The sequence below is a fragment of the Myxine glutinosa genome, chromosome 3, assembly GCF_964187855.1.
Source record: "Myxine glutinosa chromosome 3, kmMyxGlut1.1, whole genome shotgun sequence".
NCBI lineage: Eukaryota > Metazoa > Chordata > Myxini > Myxiniformes > Myxinidae > Myxine > Myxine glutinosa.
The window spans coordinates 174,744,693-174,771,885 of NC_136263.1; the positions used below are offsets into that span (position 1 = coordinate 174,744,693).

At 43.8% G+C, this 27,193-nt stretch overlaps 1 protein-coding gene across 1 annotated transcript in view; it reads right to left on the minus strand.

Moving 5' to 3' along the window:
• The window catches only part of LOC137423049 (tenascin), a 143,330-nt gene that overhangs the window by 93,025 nt on the left and 23,112 nt on the right, over window positions 1-27,193 (minus strand). Inside the window, exon 2 of the mRNA XM_068109823.2 lies at window positions 7,715-7,799. Coding sequence (XP_067965924.2) covers window positions 7,715-7,799 — 85 coding nt within the window. The remainder of the gene's footprint in view (window positions 1-7,714; window positions 7,800-27,193) is intronic.

A 27,193-nucleotide genomic window follows, 5' to 3' on the forward strand; every position in this document is an offset into this window, starting at 1 on the left:
CAAGTTTTGGAAAGGAAACGGACTTTTTACAGTGTAGAGGCACACATTGTAATGCGAGAAGTGGGAATAGCCAGAACAGAGTAGAAAGAGTTTTTTTTTTTGGAGTAATCCAAGCCTCATGGAGGAGCCTGTGCATAAATCAAGTGCATGCAGAGCAAGGGCATTAGTAGACCTCATTATAACTTTACTTTAATGAAAAAGGTCATTAGTATACATTAACAAACACTTTCATTGATTTGATTTTAACCTGATCCTCTGCATCACGAGCCTGAGGTTCAGAGGTGAACTGAACAGAGCAATGCTGCCTATAGTTTTTCTTTCTTTTTTAACATAAGAATGATTATTATTTTTTAGCAAAATCAAGTGCTGCAGTTTGTTCAGAAAAGCATGATGACATATATATATATATACATATATATACATACACTACATGACAAAAAGTATGTGGACACCCCTTCTAATTAGTGGATTCGACTGTTTCAGCCACACCCATTGCTGACAGGTATATATAATGAAGCCCACAGCCATGCAATCTCCACAGACAAACATTGGCAGTAGAATGGGCCAAACTGAAGAGCTCAGTGACTTTCAACGTGGCACCGTCATGGGATGCCACCTTTCCAACAAGTCAGTCCGTCAAATTTATGCCCTGCTAGAGCTGCCCCGGGTCAACTGTAAGTGCTGTGATGACCAAAAACGACATATGTATATATATTTGGAAAGGCACACACCTGTCTATATAAGGTCTCACAGCTGACAATGCATATCAGAGCAAAAACCAAGCCATGAGGTCGAAGGAACTGCCTGCAGAGCTTAGAGACAGGATTGTGTCGAGGCACAGATCTGGGGAAGCCTACAAAAAAATCTCTGCTGCATTGAAGGTTCCCAAGAGCACAGTGGCCTCCATAATTCTTAAATGGAAGAAGTTTGGAACAACCAGGACTCTTCCTTGAGCTGGCCGCCCGGCCAAACTGAGCAATCGGGGGAGAAGGGCCTTGGTAAGAGAAGTGACTTTCCAAATCATGTCCAATCAATTGAATTTACCACAGGTGGACTCCAATCAAGGTGTAGAAACATCTCAAAGATGATCAAGAGAAATGGGAGGCACCTGAGCTAAATTATTTCAAGTGTCATAGCAAAGGGTATGAATACTTATGTCAATGTGATATTTCAGTTTTTTCTTTTTAATAAATTTGCAAAACGTTCTAAAATCCTGTTTTCTCTGTGTCATTATGGGGTATCGAGTGTAGATTGATGAGGGAAAAAATGAATTTAAACGATTTCAGCATGAGGGTGCAACATAACAAAATGTGAAAAAAGTGAAGGGGTCTGAATACTTTCTGAATGCACTGTGTATATATATATATTGTGAGTGATGAAATACTTTAAGAATTTCATTCCATCAGTGTTTAACCATAATGAAACATTAACATATTTAACTGTAGTGAAATAAGGATGTTATTGCAGAAACACCGTTTATCAAGTAGAGAAAATGCCATATTGCTGGATCTCGCCAAGGCAAATCTGCTTCTACGAAACTACCAGTGCTTCAGCAGTGCTTTCTAACATAAGTATACTGTGTAATCGTGGCAGAGATCAGGGTGGAGTGTTGTGGGGAGGGAGGGCGAGGTAGGGATAATTAGGTAGACATGTAAAAAAGGGAAACAAAAATGTGGGGTGATAGAGGAAGTGAGAGGAGGTACCAAACAGGCAAGGCACAACCCTTCCAGACATTGGGAATGTTTCTCTATGTTTGTGCATGTTTATTTCTTTTTTGGCGGGTATGGGGATGGGGGATAAAGTGCAGTTGAACAATAACTTATTGAACACAGATGACATGTTCACACTTGACAAGACCAACACCAATAACTATCAGAGCATCAACAAAAATATGTGTAGAGAAGAGTGGCCTGATTACAACCCTAGAAAAAATAAATTGTGGAATAAGAGTCTGAAAGAGCACGAAGGAAATCATGTGGAGAAAAGAATGGTGTTAATTAGCAATGACAATATTTGCGTAATGCTAAAAGTCGGGCATATACAAGTCCAAGATGTGGATTGTATGGGTATTGCTGCATTGCAATTATTCAAACCACATGCTTTAAATATGACGTCATTCAAAATCGATTGAACAAAAGGAAATGTGGTTCAAACCAAAGCAGCAATGTCTATGCAGCTGTCTGCAAGACATTGTATTGGAATTTCAAGCAAATTTCCTCAACCTAACAACATGTCATGTTTCATTTTGACAACACTTATTGATGTCCAACATGAGGCGTAACAATTACACAAAAATTGCACATCTCTACACACACAACCACACCGCACATGTGGACTGTGGAGTGTTCAAATAGTCTATACATGCCAAAAAAAGTCTAACAAGGTGGTCATCTTGTATATAAACCTTTCTCACTGAGTGACTGATATTAATGTTCGGTACCTTGTGGATGTCGTAGAGCTGAAGTTTGTCATAGAGCTGAAAGCTGAAATTTGGCGTTCCAATTGATATCGAAACCAGTACATCGGGAAAAATCACAGAACCGTCGCAAAGCGTCGGAAAATGGACATTTCAGTAAAAAATAGCATTTGAAAATTATAACTTATATAACTGTAAACTGTGAAATAAACATGACGATAATGTCCGAAAATGAAAATTTCAGTAAAAAATAGCATTTGAAAATTATAACTTATATAACTGTAAACTGTGAAATAAACATGACGATAATGTCCGAAAATGAAAATTTCAGTAAAAAACGGAAACACACACTAAAAAACAAACAAAAAAAAACCTCAATCAATATCTAGCATTTGAAAATTATAATTTATATAACTGTAAACTGTGAAATAAACATGACGATAATGTCCGAAAATGAAAATTTCAGTAAAAAACGGAAACACACACTAAAAAACAAACAAAAAAAAACCTCAATCAATATCTAGCATTTGAAAATTATAATTTATATAACTGTAAACTGTGAAATAAACATGACGATAATGTCCGAAAATGAAAATTTCAGTAAAAAACGGAAACACACACTAAAAAACAAAACAAAAAAAACCTCAATCAATATCTAGCATTTGAAAATTATAATTTATATAACTGTAAACTGTGAAATAAACATGACGATAATGTCCAAAAATGAAAATTTCAGTAAAAAACGGAAACACACACTAAAAAACAAAACAAAAAAAACCTCAATCAATATCTAGCATTTGAAAATTATAATTTATAAAACAGTAAACTGTGAAATAAACATGACGATAATGTCCGAAAATGAAAATTTCAGTAAAAAACGGAAACACACACTAAAAAACAAACAAAAAAAAACCTCAATCAATATCTAGCATTTGAAAATTATAATTTATATAACTGTAAACTGTGAAATAAACATGACGATAATGTCCGAAAATGAAAATTTCAGTAAAAAACGGAAACACACACTAAAAAACAAACAAAAAAAAACCTCAATCAATATCTAGCATTTGAAAATTATAATTTATATAACTGTAAACTGTGAAATAAACATGACGATAATGTCCGAAAATGAAAATTTCAGTAAAAAACGGAAACACACACTAAAAAACAAACAAAAAAAAACCTCAATCAATATCTAGCATTTGAAAATTATAATTTATATAACTGTAAACTGTGAAATAAACATGACGATAATGTCCTAAAATGAAAATTTCAGTAAAAAAACGGAAACACACACTAAAAAACAAAACAAAAAAAAACCTCAATCAATATCTAGCATTTGAAAATTATAATTTATATAACTGTAAACTGTGAAATAAACATGACGATAATGTCCAAAAATGAAAGTTTCAGTAAAAAACGTAAACGCATACACTAAAAAACAAACCAAAAAAAAACCTCAATCAATATCTAGCATTTGAAAATTCTAATTTATATAACTGTAAACTGTGAAATAAACATGACGATAATGTCCGAAAATGAAAGTTTCAGTAAAAAACGTAAATGCATACACTAAAAAAACCAACCAAAAAAAAACCTCAATCAATATCTAGCATTTGAAAATTATAATTTATATAACTGTAAACTGTGAAATAAACATGACGATAATGTCCGAAAATGAAAATTTCAGTAAAAAACGTGAATGCATACACTAAAAAAACAAACCAAAAAAAAAACCTCAATCAATATGTAGCATTTGAAAATTATAATTTATATAACTGTAAACTGTGAAATAAACATGACGATAATGTCCGAAAATAAACATTTCAGTAAAAAACGTAAACGAATACACTAAAAAAAAAACTAAAAAAAAACCTCAATCAATATGTAGCATCTGAAAATCATAATTTATATAACTGTAAACTGTGAAATAAACATGACGATAATGTCCGTAAATGCAAAAACAAAAAGCGTCCGTAAATGAAAATGTACGTTTAAATAAACAAAAACGTAAACACGTCTGTAAAGACAACGTCAATCGACATCAAGCATTTGAAAATTGTAATTTCTATAACTGTAAACTGTGAAATAAAAATCTCAATGAAAATTTACGTAAGAACCGTAACTGCATCCATAAACTAAATAAATAAATCAATAAATAACCTAAATTGATATCTCGCAGCAGGTCGGTGATGCTTGCCTATAATCATAAAGCTTCTATTTATTATGTACCTACATACGAAGCATGATTTGTTCTTGCTTACACAATGTGTAAGCATACCGCAGTAGTATAAATAAAAATTAATTACACATTTAAATAAATAAATTTAGACATTTCCTCTTTAATTATATACACTTGTTTATTGAAAAAAAAATGTTGGCATGTCCTACAATATCTAATGGGGGTTGGGAGCAGTTGGCCAACAATTATAACCCTCCTGCCATTAGGCAAATAAGGCTGTCGAGGCAGTTTAATTGTCATGAGGTCACACTCCTTGATGTGTCGTTACTGATGGAAGGTACTCGGCTGAGAGTGCAGGAATTTGCGCAGGATGCCGCAATAACTCACATACTCTTTGCAATGGACACTGTGGGATCTTCAACACCCACTAACTAACGCTAGCAGATGGGAAACCAGTTTAAAGTCCTTCCAAGGGACGGCACACACATTGATGCCTCACCCTGCCTGTCAAACACTAGGGTGACTGTTTATAGCCGGGTCGAGATTCTAACCCAGGCTAGACAGTGCAGAGGTGAGTACACATACCTCTATGTTATCCTGCAAGCCATTTAGCAAACAAGCCACAGGTGAATCCAATTAAATATCTATTTTATTGTTAATAAAAATCAAAATTCAGAAAAAAAACAATGCATGCTTAAACTATATAAAACCACAAATATTTTTCTAAAAAAAACTAAGCAACACCTACAAGCACATCTGTCCATGAAAGCAAAGCTCAGGTCTGACTTTCCAACCACCGAATGGTTTTCATCTGAATATTGCAGTCACCTGACTCTCCATTTGGAGGGTACTTAACTGGTGCAAGATGTCTGCATAGTCCCAGGTGAAAACCACTTAGGGGTCGAAACATATCACACTTGATGCTTACCTTGCTGGACATCTGTGATAGTTCATAGTGCTGAGTATTTTCGAAAACGGATATTCCCAATTGCAAAATGTGAAAAGATTCTATATAATGATGTAGAAAAAATAGATACTTGTTCATTTTCTTCCTGGTATTTAGACTCGAATCAAGTCAACAAGTATAGCTGTATTGCAGAAATTCATTTCACCTATTGTAAGTGATTAAAAACTTGAGTGAGTGATTGATCCTGTCGGTGTTTTTACATATCGCTAGTTTACAAGGACATACTGGTAAAGCATTGCAACGACCAACCCACTACCACAGGAAAATGGTAGTATTAGTAGTTGTAGTAGAAGTAGTGGTAGTATACATTGCAATTTAACACTCTGCAAATGTCTCTTTTTGGTTTGTTTCACAATAATGCCTTTGTCTGTTGTTTCTGACACCTCCTACATAGGAACATCCAAATGTCGTTTTCCTGTGCCTTTATACTGAGTGCAAAGTCTGAATAAGAGTGACATTTTAAATATGCTTATTTAACCTACTTAAACCAGAGCGAGAATTATTTTGCAATACAAGTCCTCCACCAACGTGATATTTTTAAGTCCAAAAAGAGCATAACTCGGTGAAATGTTGGCGAAACGCCCCAAAACTTGAGCCTGTTCTGTAACTTATCATAATAAAGCCATGTACCAAGTTTCAGTTGAATATATTAAAGGGTATGGGGAACAGTCTGAAAAACCAAAGGCGGGACGGACAGACCGACAGATGGACAGACGGACAGACAGACGGAGAGCAAACCTATAGTCCCTGCTGGTGAAACTGGTATGGGACTAATAAGCTTAATCTTAGCTGGCATAACTCTGATGTAGGACAAAAGATTCACTCATGAAACATTCAAATTAGTCTCATTTACAGAATCAACAAGAAAGAGCAGTCAGAGATTGCAGACCCTCGCCAGGATGTGTTTTCAGTGGTTTTTAAGGCTTTTGTGTTAAAACAAATATGGCCGCCGAACCACGTGATCGATGCCGTCATCATTATTATTTTTTATCCACCAATTTATCCCTAGATTATGCTCAAGAAATTTCATCTTGATCGGATGAAGTTTTGTACTTGTCGAATTATGACGTCATAATGGAGGCACCTATGACATTATCATTAACATATTTTATTCCCCATGGAGAGTTATTTACAATGAGCCATGTCTCAATTTTGTCTATTCAGCGCTTTCGGAGATATGGAGGTGCAACGAGGTCAACACAAAGATGCACCTATTGTGAAAATTTCCTGTCAATCGGACCAACGGTTGCAGAGATCATCATATTTATTCTCTGCGGACAAACAAACAGACAAACAAACAGACAGACAGACAAACAAATGAAAAATCGGTCAGAGACCGAGGACTTGCCGGAATGTACTTTTTTATCGGCCATTTTGGATCATTAAAAGTAAATAATGACATCTGCCAAAGTTCAAACGACATGGGTTTAATCTCTACATGAGAGAATTCCACATAGCTATTTGGGCGGTGTATAAGCTAACATATCGCTGTCTCCATCAATCTTGCCAAAGCCGTAACACATATCGGCTCAAAATCCTTCTAACTGTTGACTTGGTAGTTTTTACAATGAAGGAAACACGTATCGGGAGTACATACGACGTAGCGATTGTGAATGTGACAGCTCTGAGGCGTCTTTCGCTTCGCATCGCAGTGACGGCGAGCACCAACATGGCAGCTGCAAGATTATTATTGAAATTCTAAAGATACTGTTTAGATTTTGATGATTTGCGTGTGATATGATTTAGCGGATGTTTATATCAATCGTTTCAAATAAAAAAAAGCCTTCAATTTCTGATATTTTGCCTTTTCATTTGGGCCTCCCAATTGAAGCCCCGCCCATAGGGTGGGTACCGATGCTAGTTAGCAAAAAACGATTTTCACGTTTTGGGTGACCTTGAGCTTGACCTTGGGCTGAGAGAGTTAAAAATTGGGCACAGTCTATTCCAGGGCAAGGCAAATATGTGTGTAAATTATGGCGATGCTATGTGCAACGACGTAGACGAAGTACTGCACACAAACAGACAGACAAACAAACAGACAGACAGACAAACCAACCAACCAACATACTTGCCGGAATCTTTCCGGCAAGTAACAAACAAACTGACTCAAATGCAACACCCACCCCTCTGGCGAGGGTAATAAACTTACTTTGACAACACATGGGTGAAGTGGAACAGCTTCGTCGCAGCTCCAGAACCTCTTCCTCTAATGCCTGGAGACGTGTAAAGAGTGTCTAAGGAGAAAACAGTGGGAGAGGAAATGAATGAAAGCAGCTTAGAGTAAGACCAGGGTGTGGGCTATCATTAGGCTTTCATTAACGTAAGCATTGTGGACATGCTCAGGGCAGAGATAGAGCAAAGTCTATGATTTGTAGAAAATTAGCTAAAATATCATATATGCTGTGAAGTGTATGATGTGTGGGCAGCAAAGATGTGGGCACCACATATCCATCCGCAGAAAGGAGGGGGTTGGGAGATAAAGCACTTTTTATCAATCCCCTTTATTCACTTAATCAGCAAACACCTAAAATGTTCCCAATGATAAATTCAAAGTCAGTGTTATAGTAACCATTCCTTTCACTCCATGAGGCGCATCGGGCTGCTGAGTCAGTTTCATTGGCAAAGGAGTACAATCCTGGATGAGTCACCACTACAACCAGAAAGTCAGAATGTCTATAGAATATCTTCTCAAAATAGTCAAGTTTTGAAGATGTAGGCCTCCTTTTCTCATACACCCATTAGATTGAAACATAACACCTAGCCAGTTAACACATACAGGTCATTGACACATGATATAGTCCTTCAAATGGTGGAAAAGTCTGCAGGCTCTAACACCATAACCACAACCTACTTCCACTGACAAACTAACCCGCAATGTCGTTTTGGCGTTTTCATCTGCACTACTATCACCGCCATCTTCACTAACCCCATCTTCGTCTAAATCGCCTGCATAAGGCTCAAAATGACATGGCTCCATATTTCTCTGGAAAGCGTTTCCATCACTTATTCTGTCTCCAATAGTTTTTTCGAAATCCCAATGATCCATTTCAACATACTAAAAACGTTCAGAGTTGGTAATGATCGTGGAATCAGTTTCGGAATATGAGCTCGAAATACACTCTTCTCTATGTAAACGACCATTTGGGTGAAGGTGAGTTCATCATATGAAGTCACTGGCCAAATTGAAAATCGACACTCTCAGACTTTTCTTCAACACTTTGTGATGGGATTCAAATTAGATGGACCGTGGTTAATGATTTTCAATGGTTTTCAGAAAAAACAAATTGCGTTTGGATTCTCCTTTAACCTACCACGTCACGAAGATTGGCATGGTACAATCCATCTGTTGATTTTTTTTTTACTTTAATCTACTGCGTCACGAAGATTGGCAGGTATGATCCGTCTGCTGCTTTTTAAACTTTAATCTTCTGTGTCACGAAGATTGGCGCGATATAATCTGTCTGTTGCTTTTTAAACTTTTATCGACTGCGTCACGAAGATTGGCATCATACGATATGTCTGTTGCTTTTTAAACTTTAATCTACTGCGTCACGAAGATTGGCACGATATGATCTGTCTGTTGCTTTTTAAACTTTAATCTACTGCATCACAAAGAATGGCATGGTGCGATCTGTCTGTTGATTTTTTTACTCTAATCTACCGCGTCACAAAGATTGACAAGGTAGGATACGTCTGTTGCTCTTTAACTTTAATGTACTGTGTCATGAAGATTGGCATTGTATGATCCATCTGTTGATTTTTTTTTAACTCTGATATACTGCGCCACGAAGATTGAAAACGTAGGATTTGTCTGTTGCTCTTTAACTTAATGTACTGTGTCATGAAGATTGGCATTGTACAATCCGTCTGTTGATTCTTTAACTTTAATGTACTGTGTCATGAAGATTGACATGGTACGATCCGTCTGTTGCTTTTTTAACTTTAATCTACTGCGTCATGAAGATTGAAAACGTCGGATCCGTCTGTTGCTTTTTTTAAACTTTAATCTACTGCGTCATGAGGATTGGCACGGTACAATCCGTCTGTTGCTTTTTTAACTTTAATCTACTGCGTCATGAGGATTGGCACGGTACAATCCGTCTGTTGCTTTTTTAACTTTAATCTACTGCATCATGAAGATTGGCATGGTACAATCCATTTGTTGCTTTTTTAACTTTAATTTACTGCATAACGAAGATTGGCACGGTACAATCCGTCTGTTGCTTTTTAACTTTAATGTACTGCATTACGAAGATCAGCACAGTACTATGCCTGCTAGAGCACTTCTGACTTAAATTGCGCTAATACAGATACTTCTGGAAAGGACCATTTATGGCACATTGCATCTAGGGATTTATTACAGCACCACAGTGTGTTCATGCTCCCCCACCTGTAATCCTCTCAGTCTGTGTGTGGAAAATACAACAGCTCAGCTATTGATGTTAATTACTTGGTTTTTATTTATTTTGCATTCTCACATCATGAAAACGAACTTTGCATGTAAGTGATCTGCCTTTAGGCTACCAAGATATTTTCGATTCTGACTGGATATTTCAATACATATTGCATTGAATTCCCCTGTGCAATGCCAGGTACCTCAGCTAATGTATATATATATATATATATGTATACATATATATATATATATATATATATATATATATATATATATATATATATATATATATATGTATGTATGTATGTATGTATATATACATATATATATATATATATATATACATATATATATATATATATATACAAGATGTCCCATAAGCCTGGAACCATAGGGCAAAATAAGTGACTCATGATTTTGTGATAATGATTCATTATTATGATTCATGATTATGGAATGGTTCCAGACTTAATAGGCACCCTGTATAATATTTTCGTGTGGCCGCCTTTGATTAAAATCAGACGGTCACGGAAGCCGATTGTGAAGGCCTTAGCTCTCGAGGCGAAAACTCAATGGCGGACTCCAAAAACAAAAAGCTACACAAACGTGCGCGGGTTGGAGGGGGGCGGCGCAAGAGACGACCTGCATTCTTACCTGTTAAATAAACCACACGGAAACTGCGTTCAGATATATATATATATATATATATATATATATATATATATATATATATATATATATATATATATATATATATATATATATATATATATATATATATATATATATATATATAAATAATACAAGGGTTTATTCACAAGGATGGTGGGACAGGAAAAGCACACGCCGGTAATAAATGTCCTAATGGACATCCACACACGACAGATTTCGGATACAAGACGAGGGAATGAATTACGAAAAGAAACGTTCGTTATGGTGTATGTGGTGTGCGGTCTTATCTGTCCATTGTCTTGTCCCCACGTGGCTCCAAGCTCCGGCGCGAAGAAACCCTTCGCTCGCTCGCTCGCTCGCTAGGCCCCGATGCGACTCGCTCCGCTGCACACCACGAGGTCCCGCCCACTCAGCACCAACACTCGCTCCTTGCACCAACAGCACCGCGAAGGGCCGAGCACTGCTCCAAGCACCACGAAGAACGCGATCTCCAACACAAGCACAAACTTAGAACGAAAAGCGAAGCAGAGAAGAGCAGCCCCAAGAGAGCAGCGAAGAAGAACGGGCCAAAAGGAAGAGAGAGCAAGGGGAGAGCAAATGCGACCGCACGCTATGAAAACCCAGAGCCAAGAGAGAAGAGAGCCACGAGTGCGAGGAAGCCAGGAGAGAGGAAGCCAGGAGAGGGCTGCTCAAAATGTCGTGCAGCATGCCCTTTTATAACCTGGCCGGTGACGTCGGTCTCGGCGTGCCCCCCAATCAGCGCCTCGTAGCTTTCCACTGTTCACAAAACCTTCCAGCGCCTTCCCTCCAATGAACAACCTCTCCCTCAGTTGCGTCTTCGCGCCTCCCGCCCTGATTGGCTGGAGTTTCACGCCTTTCATGCCAACCAATCACCCGTTCCCTGTGGCGTGGTTATAGCTCATGTCACGCGATGTTGCTAGGCCAGCCGGAGGTGTGGCTGGCGGCGGCCATCCAGCAGTGCCCCGATCTGGCTTCCTGCCTGTCTTCTTCTGAAGTCATTGTGAGGGAAGGGAACTTAATTACTGTCTGCACTAAAGGGCCTATCTAAGTGTTTATATGTGCATGCATTGCCATAAGGGACGAAGGTTTGGCGACAGGGGGGACGACGAACAAAGGAATCTTAACCATAATCCCTGGACTACTTAGCACGCCCTGCTCCGTCGTAGCGGGCACATCAATACAGCTTATCCCGACAAACCGCCTAAAAACACAGAACTTATTACAGGGTAGATTCCCTATCGTGACAGTCGAATACCTACCTATACAGATCTACCTGGCTCTAGATATTCATTTACCCCACCGACATAACAATATATACACTACCAGTCAAAAGTTTAGGTACAGATTGCATGAACAGGGGTGCCAAAGCTCAGCTAATGCCAGAAAAATGACAGGCAATTGTAACTTTGAGAAAAGAAGGCCAATCCTTGAGACAAATTGCAAAATATTTACAAGTGTCAGTAAATGCAGTTGCTTGTGCCATTAAACAACAAAACGAAACTGGTAAAAATGTGGATAGAAAATGTTCTTGTCAACCAAGAATCACAACAGAATTGCAGGACACGTAATCCGAGTCAACAGTCTCCGCAACAGACGTCTTTCAGCACCGGAAATTAGAGCCCAGTTAAACAGTTCCAGCACTGCAACTGTTTCAAGGCCTTCTATTCTCAAAGTTACAATTGCCTGTCTTTTTTCTGGCATTAGCTGAGCTTTGGCACCCATGTTCATGCAATCTGGAACACAGAAGCACACATTAGATTTTATGGCTGGCCTTTCTGTCAATATTTTTTGCAACACCTGGCAATAATAGACATTGCACTTGATGAAGAAACTAAGCACAAACATTACTTCCACACAGAGCAGTGTATTTGTAAACAGTTTTTACTCCTGAGATGAAACGTTAATAACATTAACTTCACGTTTCAGTTTGGATTTAGTATTGCACTTTTCGACCTATTTCCAAAAATTACTTTAAACCTAGGTTTCGCACAAGAAAGATGCATTGAAGCAAAATATATTATCAGTAGATAAGCAGATATATCTTTGGTAAGAGTTTTGTTCTCATCTTATGTTTATTTTGCACATTAAACACAATATGCTGGGTGTACCTAAACTTTTTACTAGTAGTGTGCATATATACAGGGTGAGTCAAAAGTAGCGCCCGATTTCTGTTTATATATATTGTTACATATTGATGTGAATGTATGTGAATTACCCTTCAGGTCTTTGCTTATCCATGTGTAATAGATTAAGGGTTGTTGTGGTTGGAGGGTCAGGAGCCCTTCTGAAAAAGTGTCCGGAAACGGAAGTGACCGGAAACGGAAGAGAAAAGACACGAGGAAGAAAAGCGACGTGTATTCTTTTTCTTCCTTGCCCCGCTCCGACGAAAGGTGGGATCGACCTTGCGCTGCGTGGAAAAGCGGCGTTCCGAAGCCCGTCTGGCGAGAGGAGTTACCGGGACGTGTACCTACCCGGTGGAGACGTCAAGTTGACGTGGGGCCGTGCATCGACCCCGCGTCTGGCACCGTTCGCGGCACCGTCTAAACAGACGCGTACGGGTCGCACGTTGGGGCCTAACACGCCTTGCAAGCGGCGTGGGGCTTTTGGCTTGCTTTACCGTACCCGCTTCGCGTGGCCACGAGGGGCTGCAGCCGCGGTGCCTGGTACGATACCTGCCCGGTGGAAACACGTCCACCCGGGGTTCGTTCAACCGCCTGAGTGCGGCGACGCCGACCAGCATCTTGGTCAGGAGGGGCCCAGAGACATTGTGAGGGGCAGAGACCAAAAGGGGGTCGTGAGTACAGAAGTGGACACACATATATAAGATGGCCATCTTAATCATATAGGGAATTGATTGTGGATTGGGAATTGTTGATGGTTGTTTGTGGTTGATTGCTCGGGGAATATCCGTGATTGTATCATTGAAATTGTATGATATCCTTACCCTGGAAATATATCATTGAACATCAGTTTCTCTTGGGTGGAATTCATAGGGATTGCGTTGCGAAAGCGCATATATAATACTACGTCTGGCGAAGGTCCTCTCACGGTCCGGGGGTCACCGAGACCAGGTAGTCACCGAGGGGACCACGTAACAGAATTGGGGGCTCGTCCAAATTACGATTTGCGGATTCGCAATTGGGTCTACGTCCGGGATCTAAAAGTGTATTTGTATAAAATAATAAAATAATATTTTTATTAATTAAAATTTATTAATTAAGTATTAATTGGTAAATTTTTGGGGAAATTGGGGTAAAGTCTTGGGTGAAGGTTAACAGGTGGTAAGGATAGTCACCATGGCGTTTGTGGCACAGAACTTTGCGGTAACACCGAGTGAGGCACAGTTCCGAGCGTTACTAAAGTCGGACCTCTTGAAATTGGCCAAACATTTTAACTTGGAGGTCCGAACTAATTTGAGGAAGGCAGAGTTGCAGGCCACGGTGATACAATCTATGGTGGGATTAGGAACATGGGACGAGTTAGCCTGGGAGTGGCTACCCGAAGAACCAGAAGATGTTGAGCTCCGGAAACTGGAGTTGCAATTACGGAGCCAGGAACGGATTAAAGAAGAAGAAAGGAAAGCAGAAAAGGAAAGAGCAGAAGAAGAAAGGAAAGCAGAAAAGGAAAGAGCAGAAGAGGAAAGGAAAGCAGAAGAGAGGAGAGAAGAGAAACAAGCAGAGGAAAGGAGAGTGGAACGAGAACTCCAGGAAAGGTTAGAAGGGAGAAAAGCAGAGGAGAGGAGAGCTGCAAGGGACCTCGAAGCAGAGGAGAGAAAAGCGGAAAGGGAATTAAAGGAACGTGACATGGAGCTTCAGCAAGAAATCAAATTCAAGGAGCTGGAGTTAAGGAGAGAACGGGGAGAGGCACCACCCTTGCTGACGGGGTCGACACCTAACCAGAAAACCTGGGATGTGGGCAGACATGTGAGGCTGGTTCCACCGTTCAGTGAAAAGGAAGTTGCGAAAATTTTTCCACACTTTGAGAAAGTGGCTCGACAATTAAACTGGCCGGAGGAGGCCTGGACCATACTAGTGCAAAGTGTGCTGGTGGGAAAAGCTCAAGAGATTTATTCGGCGCTACCAATGGACCAATGTGCAGATTATGAGGTACTGAAGAAGCACATCCTCAAAGCGTATGAGTTGGTTCCGGAAGCTTACAGGCAAAAATTCAGGAATGCCAGGAAGAGGGAGAGTGAGACCCATGTGGAGTTTGCCAGAGTGAAAGAAAACATGTTTGATCGGTGGTGTGAGTCAAAAGGAGTCGGGAAAGACTTCGAAACATTGCGTGACTTGATCCTGGTGGAAGAATTCCAGCAGTGTGTCCACGAGGACATCAAAGTGTACCTGCAAGAAAAGAAAGTACCAAAGTTGTGGGACGCAGCCACCATGGCAGATGATTATGCCTTAACCCACCGAATAGGGGTCCACAAACCTAACTCCTCGCCTAGACTTCAGCAGGGGAGTTATGGAACACCCGGTGCGGAGAACGACCTTACATGGCGGCGGCCTCGAGATGATTATGGGGACAACTATGATACCCCACCTGTTCGAAATCAGAGGGATGCGGGCCCAAGACAAACTTATAGTTCGGGGGGCCTGAGGCAGACCACGAGTTTTTCCTCCGGGCCTACTTGCGCTTTTTGCAAGAAACCTGGACACTTGATGTCCAGTTGTTACCGCGTGAAAAGGGAAGACCCAGAGCGGAGTCCGACTATTACGACTCCAAATGCAATGGCCATTGTGAGAAATCGCCATCAAAAGAGTTACCAACCATTTATTTCAGAGGGGTTTGTGTCACGGGATGGAGCCTCGACTAACCGGAAACCGGTTAGGATATTGAGGGACACAGGGGCACATCAATCTTTAATGCTTGAAGGCATTTTGCCATGGTCCGAGGAGACGGCAACGGGGGATAGTGTTCGTTTACAGGGGATCGGGGGCGGTGTTAGTGCTCCCCTTCATGTCATCCATTTGGAGTCCGATTTGGTGTCAGGACCGGTCACCGTCGGTTTACAAGCCACGCTTCCTGTAGAGGGTGTATCTGTAGTTATCGGGAATGATTTGGCCGGGGGTCAAGTTTATGGTAACCTGAGGGTTGGTAAAGAGCCCAGCAGGGAAAATAACACCACACCAGCTCGGGATGGCGACAAAAGTGCCAAATTATTTGTAGGGGGACTGAACTTCAAAACAGAGGAAGAAGTTCTGACCTCTGTCTTCAACAGATATGGGCCGCTGGTGGAAGTGCGGTTGGTAAGAGACTGGGAAACGCAACAGTCAAGAGGGTTCGGCTTTGTCACGTTTGCCAGCACAAAAGACGCCAGAGAGGCAGAGAAGAATTGGAATGGCAAGGATTTGGAGGGTCGGAGCATAACAGTAGGGAAGGCATTTCGTAGGCGTCGAGAGGTCTACAGGAGAGGACAACTGGGCGGTAGTTTTGGTGGTGGCCGCAATCAATATTATTATGGAGGCTCCCTGAGTTACAGCCGCTCCCGAAGGAAGGATTGGCAAAGTAGTGGCCGAGAAGGAGACGGCTATTCATGGGACTACAGGGACAAGTGGTCCCACCCTAATTATTAGGGAAGTTCTGAGAAGTTGAAGCACTGAATGCGGCGGAGCCGCCGAGCCAAGATTCCTACACGGATTAACCGTGAACGCCGTTCCTAAAGGCGTCCATGTAGTGAACTTTCATGCACGGACTAACCGTGAACTCCACGTTCCTCAAGGCGCCCATGTAGAGAACTTTCCTGCACGGACTAACCGTGAACTCCACGTTCCTAAAGGCATCCATGTAGTGAATACTCGGCTTGGCCTCCCGGAAAAAGTGCTATCGAGTGGCTTAACTTTGGATCGTTGATCAACCCCTTAACCTTCATTCACAAGAAACTGACGGTCAAAGTCAGAGGGTCATGAGATGGAGTTTGATTTGGCAGGGACAATGTCGTTGCTGGTGCTTAGTCCAGAGTGAGTAATCTGGAGGGGTTGTGGTGAAATTTTGGTTGCTTTATTTTTAAGTGATAACTGTGCCCGGGGGGAACTGATAATGTGGGGGGGTTGAGTTATCTGGTTTGTTTCTCCAAATTGGCCGGCAAAGAAAGTTTTCGCTGGGTTCAAACTTTCTTTCTTGAAGGGGGGGAGTGTTACATATTGATGTGAATGTATGTGAATTACCCTTCAGGTCTTTGCTTATCCATGTGTAATAGATTAAGGGTTGTTGTGGTTGGAGGGTCAGGAGCCCTTCTGAAAAAGTGTCCGGAAACGGAAGTGACCGGAAACGGAAGAGAAAAGACACGAGGAAGAAAAGCGACATGTATTCTTTTTCTTCCTCGCCCCGCTCCGACGAAAGGTGGGATCGACCTTGCGCTGCGTGGAAAAGCGGCGTTCCGAAGCCCGTCTGGCGAGAGGAGTTACCGGGACGTGTACCTACCCGGTGGAGACGTCAAGTTGACGTGGGGCCGTGCATCGACCCCGCGTCTGGCACCGTTCGCGGCACCGTCTAAACAGACGCGTACGGGTCGCACGTTGGGGCCTAACACGCCTTGCAAGCGGCGTGGGGCTTTTGGCTTGCTTTACCGTACCCGCTTCGCGTGGCCACGAGGGGCTGCAGCCGCGGTGCCTGGTACGATACCTGCCCGGTGGAAACACGTCCACCCGGGGTTCGTTCAACCGCCCGAGTGCGGCGACGCCGACCAGCATCTTGGTCAGGAGGGGCCCAGAGACATTGTGAGGGGCAGAGACCAAAAGGGGGTCGTGAGTACAGAAGTGGACACACATATATAAGATGGCCATCTTAATCATTTCGGGAATTGATTGTGGATTGGGAATTGTTGATGGTTGTTTGTGGTTGATTGCTCGGGGAATATCCGTGATTGTATCATTGAAATTGTATGATATCCTTACCCTGGAAATATATCATTGAACATCAGTTTCTCTTGGGTGGAATTCATAGGGATTGCGTTGCGAAAGCGCATATATAATACTACGTCTGGCGAAGGTCCTCTCACGGTCCGGGGGTCACCGAGACCAGGTAGTCACCGAGGGGACCACGTAACAGAATATATATATATATATATATATATATATATATATATATATATATATATATATATATATATTGTTACAGACACGACTTTGATGTTAAGGTGGGCCGAGCGGAATGGCCGTCGTGTCCGCACAAATTACCCGATTGTACTCGAACGTCGACGAAGCCGCGCTACGCTGGCTCAATAGGAAAGAGAAGACACCCGGCTGGGTTATAATGACACAATACGACACCAGGGGTTCAGTTCTCAAGACCTCCGGAGGAGGTTATATTCGTGCGGAAGGTCAGATTACAGGGACGAGAGGTACATCATAGGAAGACAGGCACTTAGACACAACCTTATATTATTCCCGACAGACCACAGAGAAACAGGACAAAAACTGACTCACACGGGGATTGATGACAAGGAAAGCGGGTATTCGATGGCCAGCACAAGGTGCACCTTGTGCTCAGGGACAGGATGGCGCGGCCCAACAGATGCAGGAGGTCTCTCAGCGCTCGAGGTGGCGTCTTGTCGTCTCAAGCTGGGGGCGCATCTGACGTCACGTCCGGCAAGCGGCTGCGTATATCCGGCGGGGAGTGACACGCCCTCGGCTCGTTAGCTCCGCCCAGATGGAATCGGTCCGCCCTTCTTATTGGGTGCGGGGGGGGTTTACCAGGCTCCGCCCTTGACGAGGAGCTGACAGCCAGCCCCTTCGTGGTAACCCCGTGGGGCGCATGGATAATGGCGGCTAACCGAGCCGGAGGGAGGACGCACACTCCCCGCGCGCGCCGTTGTTGTAGTTGTTGTTGTTGTAGCTGTAGTTGTTGTTGTTGTTGTTGTTTGGGGAAGAAGATGGGAGGAGGTATGGGAAGGTCCTAAACTCACTACTGGTGCCATATAATCACATTCTGGTGCAACGAAGAGTCTTAATTAATGGAAACGAGGCCTTAACTGACATAGATTAAGAATAACTAGGAAGATGTCCGAAAGTTGTCTACGTGTGGTGCGGTGGACCTGGGCACGACATTTAATGGGGGAATAAGGGGAAGGTCGGCTCTACTGATTGTTATTTACATGCAATGGGACTAGGGAATGGGGGACTGGGGAAAGTTGGGGAGTATTGGAAAAAATAGGGGAATATTTACAAGCGGATATGGAGGCCAAATTCCATATTCGCAACATTGCACCCTTCTCTACCCTCGGGGCGTCCCGACCCGATAAATTTTTACCTACTTTAGTGTGGCACGCAATGTAGTTCCCTCTACTATTAACTCTACCCTGAGTGCGACAGTTTTACAGATATTCACAAATGAGTAAATATGTCCCCCTGCGACGTTGCACCCTTCTCCTCACAGAAACACACCCACAGGATAACCGCATCCGGAAAGAATTCTCAAACTAAACATACAGCCGGTAGGGAGCATTATTTACAAGACTATGCTGCTATTTACACTACGATCCAGGACCTGTTTTTGGAGGAACACATGCAGATGTTATGCATAGAGAGAGCGCGCTTGCCAGCATCGATACACCAACCCACGAGTGCTCTGTGGCCGACGGCCTTTAATAACGTGCAGAGCACCCTTCCCGAGCATCAAAAGCACCACCCCACCACCAATCGGTGCAGTCACCATTGTTCATTGGAATAAAAATAAATTCGACAACCCCTAACCCTGCAGGTGTCTCTTGCTCTTCTTGTGGTGCACTTGGTGTTAATTAACAGTGGTTCACCTTTATGGCATAGGTGCCACGTTGACCCATAGGTCCTTCCACGGGTGGTGCTTGGCCGCAAAAGAGCTGCGGTCCATTGTGGGTGGCCACAAACATTGCGGTCCATATGGTGTATCGATCCAGGCAGCCAACAGCGAAAGTGCAGGCCCACAACTGCGTAGCCAGCACCTCTCTCTCCTCTCTCTCTACCCCAAAGCCAGATCCTCGGAGGTGGGAGACAAAAGAAGAAACAAGTGAGTAAGGTGGTAAGGGCGCAAAAGTGCACGCAATGTAAGGTGATGCACACTGGGGGCACATGGGAACCAGGTGAGACAGGTACGTTCCTATCGTACGCCCCCCCCCCCCCCACCAGGTAACCTACATGGCCCCTCCCTTACCCCTTACTGTATCCACAAAACACAACACTACCCATAAACATCTACTTTACAAATCAACAAACATCCCTACTGTCTTCCCCGTTCCTCCCATAAACCAAATTCGTCTTCTCTCCCTCCTAACCAATCAAATTTGCCATTTTCAACTCAACATCAAAATTTGCCATCACCAATTCATCATCAGTCCCTCCTAGGGAGGGAGAGATGGAATCACCCCAATGTCTCATCCACGTCGTGATGTGTCTCACAAATCCTCACAGCAATCTCATTTCCTGCAACACAACAAAGAAAACACAGGTGTGGAGTCATCATCATCACCACAGGTAAGTGGCTGCGTATGGTGCGACAGGTTCATCAATCCTAACTATCTCCTAAATGACTTTAACAACTTTACACTACCCGGGGTCTCTCTCCGGCCAAACCATTGGCCCTCTTACACTATGGGTTCTAAAAACCAATTCCCATTGGCCAAACTGTGGTGCTCTTCAATTTGGGGTCTCACTCCCCCGATTCATCTCCCGGTGCCCTCGTACAATTTCTGGGCTGCGACGTGTACCTCTCCCAGTGGGTCTACCCACCTGCACACCTCCACCACTGCAGTTGCCTCCGAGCTTACCTGCTCCTTACCCTAACCTAACTACCAGGGGAAGGCCCTCTGGCTCTCTCCCCACTCCGTGCCCTCTCTGGCACTGGGCTGCCCGATCCACACCCGGGATCCTCAGGCACCCACTCACAACTACCGGCTCCCAGAGCCCACCTGCGGCCTCACCTGGCCGACATCCTCACAGTGGTGGAGTGCCCAACCAACTACACACACTAACAGGCTACACGCCCCGCCATTTCCACAACACTAATGCACCCATTCACAACACCATTCTGCAACCGCACCACAAATGCCAATATCCAACCACAATTTACCTGTACTCTCTACCTAACACTTACACTACCCGCCCCGGGTACTCGTGAAAGGGGTCCACTCTTCCCCCATCCACACCTTCGCACCATGCACACCACTCCGTACCACTTACTCCAACTCTCTCCACACACCTGTACCTGCACACCTGTGCTCTCACACCTGGTGCCACCTGCACCCTTCTCTCCCCAAGCGCATTCGCGCTGATCCACTCACTCACTACTCATACACTGCTCCACACACCTGTCCAATTGCACACCTGTGCAATCACACCTGTTCCATCCTCACACACACGGCATCATCTCAGCTAACTACTCCCTTCTGAAACTTGCGCTTCCCAGTCGTCCCTTTAAACTATTGCGCTCCCACGTCATTATCATCCACACTAATCTACCTGCGTCCCCACTACAGGTATCAGTCACTAACTAACCTTAACGTTACCTAAGGTCATCTTCTCTAGATCCCTACACACCATATCCTAACCCTCCCGGGCTAGTTTTCACTGCCATACACCCCATAAGCTATTGCTCCTTTGCCCCCCCATGGGAAGGATGGTGGATTTGCCATCCCACCACATCGGGGGTCTCTCACTACCAATTTTGCACATCAAATTTCAACAAATCAAAAATTTGCCAATCACTGCCCATCATCTGCCAATCACTACTGCCAATCCTTTGCCAATCATCAAATTTTGTTTTTCTCTAATTTTGGGTCCAAAACACTAACCTCATCACCCAGTCTACTCACTAATACCTCTCGGTGCGCCAATCCCTGTCCAAAGCCCGGCTTCGTAAAGCCAAGCAATGGATGCTGGTTGTTTTGTGCCAGCGGCTGGATGCGTCCGGCACTCGGTGCAGGGACGGGGGCTTACCCGGGCCGAGATCCCACGCATCACCTCGGCGTGGAGCCATCCAATGTCCCGATCTCGACCTGCCGGCACGTCTCAACAAAACGTGGTCGCCATAACGACCCTTCCTATCGGGCTGCCAGCTCCGCCTAGTGGAGCACGGACGCGGCCGTCCAAAGCGAGGCCCAGCACGCACCGAGGGCCCGATTCGGCTATAAGTCGTTCTCAACTCTACCCCATCTAACGTCGATGCTTCACCTGGACGCTTACACCCCGCAGCCCGTTCCTTGCTCACACATCCAGCTGTGCCCATGCTCCTCGTACCCTTCCTTACACACCCAGGTACACCCATTCCACTCACAGCCTTGGTCACACACCTGACCACCGAACACTTTGGCACACATTCGTTGGTCGCACACCTCACCAATACACCGCTTCGCACCCCCTCCTCGGTCACCTCCTCTGTGACAATTACAGGTGTGCCCTCATTCGCACACCCAATCACGTGCCTCACCACCAACTCCAGCGTGCATTCCCACTCACGCTCTACCATTCCAGGTGTGCATCCTTCCATCCCAGGTGTACATCCTCGCTCACCTGTCACAACTAACTCACGCTCCATGTCACTCCCACTACTTTCACCTCCATTCCTGACAGCGCACTCACCCTTACTCTTGACAGCGCACTCTTTCCTCATGCACCTGTCCGTCACACACCTTCCTCGCGCACACTCTCCCGTCACACCCTCTGTAACACTCACCACAGGTGTGCATTCTTCCTTGCCTTTGACAGCGCACTCTTTCCCCATGCACCTGTCCGTCACACACCTTTCTCGCGCACACTCTCCCGTTACACCCTCTGTAACACTCACCACAGGTGGACACTCTTCCTTACTTCTGACAGCGCACTCTTTCCCCATGCACCTGTCCGTCACACACCTTTCTCGCGCACACTCTCCCGTCACATCCTCTGTAACACTTACCACACCGCGCTTCCATGTGCCCCCTCGCACACGCGCTATGACCGACTCACTCTCGCCAGCACCCTCACTCCTTGGCACGCACTTTTTCCTCACACACCCCAGAGTCGGACTTTCTCGCACACCTCCATTTTCGCACACCAGACCTGTCGCACACTTCACCAACGGCCTCTCACGAACACCCGGGTCCATCTCGACCCCCAAGCTTCTTAAATCCCCTGGCGCATCATACGCACGACCATATTGGTCACCACTTACACCGGGTCCTCTTCCTCTTCGCTTCTGCTCCATCACCTGCGAATCCCTCATCCGGTTAATGAGCACATCATCACGATCCAAACACAGACTTTGGACCAATTCTTTTATCTCCTCTTTTATCTCTTTCTTATCCCCTCTCCGTCGCTTCTTAATTTCGCTCATCCCTTCTTCCACTTCTTCTAATTTGTGCCTCACCTCTTTTATTCCCCGGTACGTCTCCTCAAGCTCGTCCTCCAAGGCTACCTTGACCGTTTCCAGGTGCGTCCTCACCTGCCGGTCCTTCGTCTCCATTACCTCTACCACCTCGTCCAACCTCGTTGTCAGTCCCTCTCGTACCATCTGACATTCCCTCTTCGTCGCTATCAAGTCGTCTTTTAGTTCTTTCTGTGTCACTTTTAACCCTCCTATTACCGCTGTGTTCTTCTTTACCTGGTCCCCCAACTCCTTTTGTCCCACTGTCAGTTGTTCTACTCCCAGCGTCAACTCCTCTATACCACCTTGCAATTTTACAGTCCCCTTTCTCACCTCTTTCTCCATGCGCTCCTTACAGTGCCTCACCTCCTCGCGCACTCCTCCGACCTCCTCACTCACTCCTCTTCTGATCTCCTCTCCCATCACTTGCATCTCCTGCCCAGATGCCACCCTCATCTGCTCCATTTCCTCCCTGTGAGCATCCAGTTTGGTTTCTACCCCCATTCTGACCCCCTCTATCTGCTGCTCCATTTGTTTAACTTCCCTTTCCGCTTGGTCCCTCATGTCCCTCAATTTGCCTTCCATACTGTTTTCTAACCCCTCTAACCCATTTTTCACTCCCTCTATTTGATTCTCTTGAGCGGCCATTCTGTTTTCTACCCCCGTTAACCCATGTTTCACTCCCTCTATCTGATTCTCTTGAGCGGCCATTCTGTTTTCTACCCCCGTTAACCCATTCTTTACTTCTTTTATCCCGTTGTCTAACCCCTCAAAATTATTGTCTAACTTCCCAAATTTCTTGTCTAACTCCTCAAAATTATTGTCTAACTTCCCAAATTTCTTGTCTAATCCCTCACCGGTACCCCTCATTTGGCCCTCCAATCGCTCACCCTGAGCATCCATCCGGTTTCCCAACCGCTCACCCAATCGCTCATTATTAGCCCTCGTTTCCTCCCTCATTTTCTCGCTATTCTGGGCCATAAGGGCCTTCATTTGTATGAAAAAAAGGCCCCAATCCATCGGGGGCGCTGCCACGGTCGCTGGCGCGGTGATCAGCGAGGCGCCATTTTGCGCGCCCGCTTCTTCGTGCGTGACGGCGCTATTTTGCGAACCTGCCGCCCTCACTGCTTCGCTCTCCTCCTGTCCCTCATTTTGGTCCTGGATCGACCCTACCTCACTCTCCCCTACCGGACCCCAGCCGTCTTGATCCGCCATAGCGCGACTTGCAAAATTCGAGTTTCGTAAAACAAAACAAATTTCGGCCGCTCCAAATTTTGACCAAATTTTTTTTTTTTCCCTCTATTCGTTTTTTTTTTTCAAAATTTGGTCGGGCCTCGAATCTCACTCCCGACACCAATTGTTACAGACACGACTTTGATGTTAAGGTGGGCCGAGCGGAATGGCCGTCGTGTCCGCACAAATTACCCGATTGTACTCGAACGTCGACGAAGCCGCGCTACGCTGGCTCAATAGGAAAGAGAAGACACCCGGCTGGGTTATAATGACACAATACGACACCAGGGGTTCAGTTCTCAAGACCTCCGGAGGAGGTTATATTCGTGCGGAAGGTCAGATTACAGGGACGAGAGGTACATCATAGGAAGACAGGCACTTAGACACAACCTTATATTATTCCCGACAGACCACAGAGAAACAGGACAAAAACTGACTCACACGGGGATTGATGACAAGGAAAGCGGGTATTCGATGGCCAGCACAAGGTGCACCTTGTGCTCAGGGACAGGATGGCGCGGCCCAACAGATGCAGGAGGTCTCTCAGCGCTCGAGGTGGCGTCTTGTCGTCTCAAGCTGGGGGCGCATCTGACGTCACGTCCGGCAAGCGGCTGCGTATATCCGGCGGGGAGTGACACGCCCTCGGCTCGTTAGCTCCGCCCAGATGGAATCGGTCCGCCCTTCTTATTGGGTGCGGGGGGGGGTTTACCAGGCTCCGCCCTTGACGAGGAGCTGACAGCCAGCCCCTTCGTGGTAACCCCGTGGGGCGCATGGATAATGGCGGCTAACCGAGCCGGAGGGAGGACGCACACTCCCCGCGCGCGCCGTTGTTGTAGTTGTTGTTGTTGTAGCTGTAGTTGTTGTTGTTGTTGTTGTTTGGGGAAGAAGATGGGAGGAGGTATGGGAAGGTCCTAAACTCACTACTGGTGCCATATAATCACATTCTGGTGCAACGAAGAGTCTTAATTAATGGAAACGAGGCCTTAACTGACATAGATTAAGAATAACTAGGAAGATGTCCGAAAGTTGTCTACGTGTGGTGCGGTGGACCTGGGCACGACATTTAATGGGGGAATAAGGGGAAGGTCGGCTCTACTGATTGTTATTTACATGCAATGGGACTAGGGAATGGGGGACTGGGGAAAGTTGGGGAGTATTGGAAAAAATAGGGGAATATTTACAAGCGGATATGGAGGCCAAATTCCATATTCGCAACAATATATATATATATATGTATATATATGTATACATTTGCTGTATATACACATATACATAATATACATATTATACATATACATATATCTATACATAACAATGATGAATTAACACGTGACATTTAAAAATTGAGTTACTGTATCAAAAGGTTCAGATTAGAGTATATATATATATATATATATATATTTTTTTTAAAGGCCAACACCCAAGAGTACTGATGGATGACCTGGTGAATTTCAGAACTCCTGAGCTTTAGTAAAATGCATCAATTGCAGTCGTTTGTTTTTGACACCAACTCTCTGAATCAGGAATACTTATTTTTACATTCTCAAAATTCTGAATCAAATCCAGTTAGACTTTGCTCTCGTACCTATTCCACATTAAGTATGTAAATTTGGACATGATGAATTTATTTATAAGGTGTCTATAATTATCGTCAAAAAGGTCATGTGTATAATAATAATAATAATAATAATAATAATCGTAATAGAATGGTTAATTAAATTCCATGTATTACAACAGAATGTCAAATTTCACGTTAAATACATCGTAATAGGAAATCAAACAGAAAAAAATTGATCATTACTTTTGTTTTTAAACTAACCATAATCAATAATTAACAAGAAAAAGAGCAATCAGAGATTGCAAACCCTCGCCAGGATGTATTTTCAGTGGTTTTTAAGGCTTTTGTGTTAAAACAAATATGGCGGCCGAGCCACGTGACCGATAACGTCATCATTATTTTTTTTCTAATCGACACTAATTTATTCTGAGATTATGCTCAAGGAATTTCATCTTGATCGGATGAAGCTTTGTACTTGTCGAATTATGACGTCATAATGCAGGCACGTATGACATCATCATTAACATATTTTATTCCCCATGGAGAGTTCTTTACAATGAACCATGTCTCAATTTTTTTCTATTCAGCGCCTTCAGAGATATAGAGGTGCAAAGTTTTTCGTTTTTTCCAAGATTGTGGCCGAACCACGTTACCTATGACATCATAATTATCATATAAAAATTCTACAAGTGGAGGTGCACCTATGGTGAAAATTTCCTGTCAATCGGACCAACGGTTGCAGAGAAAATCATATTTATTCTGTGCGGACAAAAAAAATATTTATTTTGTGCGGACAAACAAACAGACAGACAGATAGACAGACAGACAGACAGACAAACAAACGGACTCAAATGCAATACCCTGTCCTCTGGCGAGGGTAATAATATGCAAATAAAATACAATTATAAATTAATTAAATAACGACAAAATAACAATGTAAGTATATAAAAATAAATCTTGTAGAATAAAACAAAGGGATTCGAAATTATTCATTCCATAGCCACTTCTGGCAGCCATTGGTGGTAAGAAGCACATGCATGCAATATATCTGTAAGCTATAATCTTGGGGGGGGGGGGGGGTGGGAGAGGGGGAGGACACTATTCTTCACCAGATGTGGAATTCCCAGTAAGCTGGAACTCATTTTTGCCGACCTCTGAAGGAAGACTGGTTGAGTCAACCCCACCTTGAGTTAATGCCCACCAACCCCACCGACTGCTCAGAATTTGAACTCAAGACCCCGGGATTCCTTGACAACCACCCTAACTGTTGAGCCAACACCAGGCTTGAAACAAAGGGATAAAATAGTAAATTAATAATAATGAGATAAAATAGTGAAAAGGAGTTATAAAATACAAATAAGGATGAGACTATAAAATAATAAAAAACATACATACTGTTGTGGAAAACCAATCAGGTCCACACAACTTTAGTC